At 37.9% G+C, this 2,596-nt stretch overlaps 1 protein-coding gene across 3 annotated transcripts in view; it reads left to right on the forward strand.

Annotated features, from left to right (window-relative positions):
• The window catches only part of ube3d (ubiquitin protein ligase E3D), a 41,884-nt gene that overhangs the window by 4,894 nt on the left and 34,394 nt on the right, over nt 1-2,596 (forward strand). For all 3 annotated transcript variants that reach the window (XM_015388397.1, XM_015388396.1, XM_015388395.1), the window contains exons 2-3: nt 1,058-1,266; nt 1,628-1,718. In XM_015388397.1, coding sequence (XP_015243883.1) covers nt 1,058-1,266; nt 1,628-1,718 — 300 coding nt within the window. The remainder of the gene's footprint in view (nt 1-1,057; nt 1,267-1,627; nt 1,719-2,596) is intronic.

Consider the following 2,596-nt stretch of genomic DNA (forward strand, 5'->3'; position numbering starts at 1 on the left):
GAGAATTTTCCAGAGATGCTTCTAAGTTAAAATGAGTCTGGGTAGAACCAGAGTTTTTCAAACCAAACAGTTTGTGGCTGTTTGAAGAATGGCTTTATTGGCAGACTGTGTGCAGTACACAAAGATCCCAGTAGATGGTGCCATTGAGGCATAAAAAAAAAATAAATTAACAGTGACTCTCAATGGTCAAAGAAAATGTAGAAAATCAAAGTAAATGTTTTAAAAACAAAAACAACATTATTTGCTCAACATAATGTGGGGAGTCGTTATTAAATACTTGAAGGGTGCATCATAGAACAGCTGGATGCCTCAGTGATAGCTGCAGCAATAACATAACTAATTACAAACCTGTTTATATTCTCTGCATCCATTTAAAAGGGAGCAGTGTTTATTATTCTATGGAGAGTTGCAGTTGGTGAATAATCAGGCATGTAATTCATCTGCATAAGATTTACACTTGGTCTCATTTTATATGTGTTTTAAGCAATAAGTACAGGGAGTTTCGAACATGCTGACATAATAGTTAATTTGTTAAGGCCAAGATCAGATGTATTGGTGTCTAGTTATAGAAATTAGAGGTTAAAGCCAAATAATATTTAATGATCTGAAAATCATTTTGACCATTTTACCTAAAAGATAAAGAGAAGCAAATTCTGGACAAAAAAAGGAGAAACAAAGGATTACTGTACAGAAATGTCCTGTTAAAATGTCTAAGGTTGGCATGGAGGAATTTCAAAGGGAATATTTTGCTGAGGATGAGAATGAGGCAGAGGAAAAGGAAGATATGAGTCATTGATAAAGATTCTGATCATTATTAAAACTAAAATGATGAATAAAAAGCTAAAATATCAGTTGAATGATCCGAAATCTTAATATCGTCCAGCAAACAGAGTCAGAATTAACCATCTAAATTTTAAGCTTGAAGTTTGTGTTAAATTAGAAAAGGCCTAAGTGGTTTACTTCATGTTTAATTTCCTCTAATAACGTAGAAACTTCAGCGCTGCTGATTGCTTATCCCTGTTCTGGTCTAAACGTCGTCCTTTCTTCTGCCCTGTAGGACAAATGTGGCCAAAAGTCCTGCAGATGTTGTCCTCTCAGGCGGAGACTCCTCTCTGTGTGTCCGGACTCCAAGAGGAGATCTGTGCTTGTCGCTACCAGCAGGGGTCGCCTATGAGAGCGGGTCCTGCCTTCACACACCTGTGGTCCAATTCAGTGAGGAGGAGCTGCATTTCAGGCTACGAATAAAGATGGATCGAATCCAACAAGGTAATGTTTGCAAAGCGACACTTCATCATCTGCATTTTTAACTATTAGGTCCCATCTTTATAGATCCTGAGGAAACTCAAATATGGAGCACAGGTTAACTGAAGTGATGTATACTATCTGAAGTTCCTGCCTGGCATTTCTGAACTCATCTTTTAGTATTTTGTTACATTTGTGCCGCTCTAACAAAGCAGGAGAAAGTTCCAGCGATGGGCCACCAGCGACAGTCCAATCAGAATCAGATTGATTCCCCACCTTGTGAATGAGACACCCCCATCCGCCATCATTGATTTTCTGCTCGGTGCTGAAATGTTAGCACCATCACAACAAATCTGACCCGTTGGTTTGTTTGTTCGCTCCACAGAGGATCCTGCCAGCATGATGGAGACTCTTCGAACGAAAGAGACGTACAGCTTCCACTGCCAGGGCTGCACCACCAGGCTGCTGGAGGACAGGTTAGAGTTTTATTCACAACCTCCTCAGCGGCGTGACCTGTGTGTAGAGGTGCTGGTCTGATGGATGACTCCTCTGGGGAGTGTTGAGTCAGTGTGTTCTACGTAGATGGCTGCTGCTCTGTCAATTAAAAACAGTTTGGTCTTTTTGGAGTTTTACATGAACTGGAGTATCTGCAGAATCTCAGTGAGGGTAATGCTGCTAAATTTGTAAAAATAACCAAAACCTGATACCTCCTGAAACTGTGAGAAACTATACAGATGCTTTTACAGATGCTAATTATAAAAATCTGTTTGGAATCAGCTTAAAAAAAAATCCCAGATTAAATCTCTGTTGTGAGCGTGCTGGTAAAAGCACTCCGCTCCTGCAAAATTAGACATATTGTTAAAAAAAAGGAAAACGAATTTATTTCAACATGACATTTATTTTTTTTATTGTTTATCATAAAATTTTGTTTCTATTAATAAATTAAGGGAAAAACAAAGCCTAAACATGTATATAAATGTACTCTTTATCAGACGATATTGTCTCAAATTTAGAAAATTTCTGTTTAAAAAAAAAAAAAATCCTGTCTTAAAATCTTTTTTTTTTTTTTTTTTGGTTATCTTATGCAGGCCAGTTAGTTATACGTCAGCCTGAACACTTAAATTTGGCCAATCATATATTAGCGGTCATCTGTCAATCAAATTTATTCGGTCATAGCATATTGATTCATATGTCACAGCTAATATATGCAACGGATAAAATGAGAATCTTCGCAGAGTAGTGGTGACAGTTATAGGTGTTTAGTTGGAGAGCGAATTGTTGGCCGTTTCCCAATTCACAAAAACGCGAATACGGAGTTGTTTTCTCGCCAAGTATGTTCTTGAGAAGAACACAG

This window comes from Cyprinodon variegatus, unplaced genomic scaffold (genome assembly GCF_000732505.1).
Source record: "Cyprinodon variegatus isolate N-32 unplaced genomic scaffold, C_variegatus-1.0 Scaffold422, whole genome shotgun sequence".
Taxonomy (NCBI): domain Eukaryota; kingdom Metazoa; phylum Chordata; class Actinopteri; order Cyprinodontiformes; family Cyprinodontidae; genus Cyprinodon; species Cyprinodon variegatus.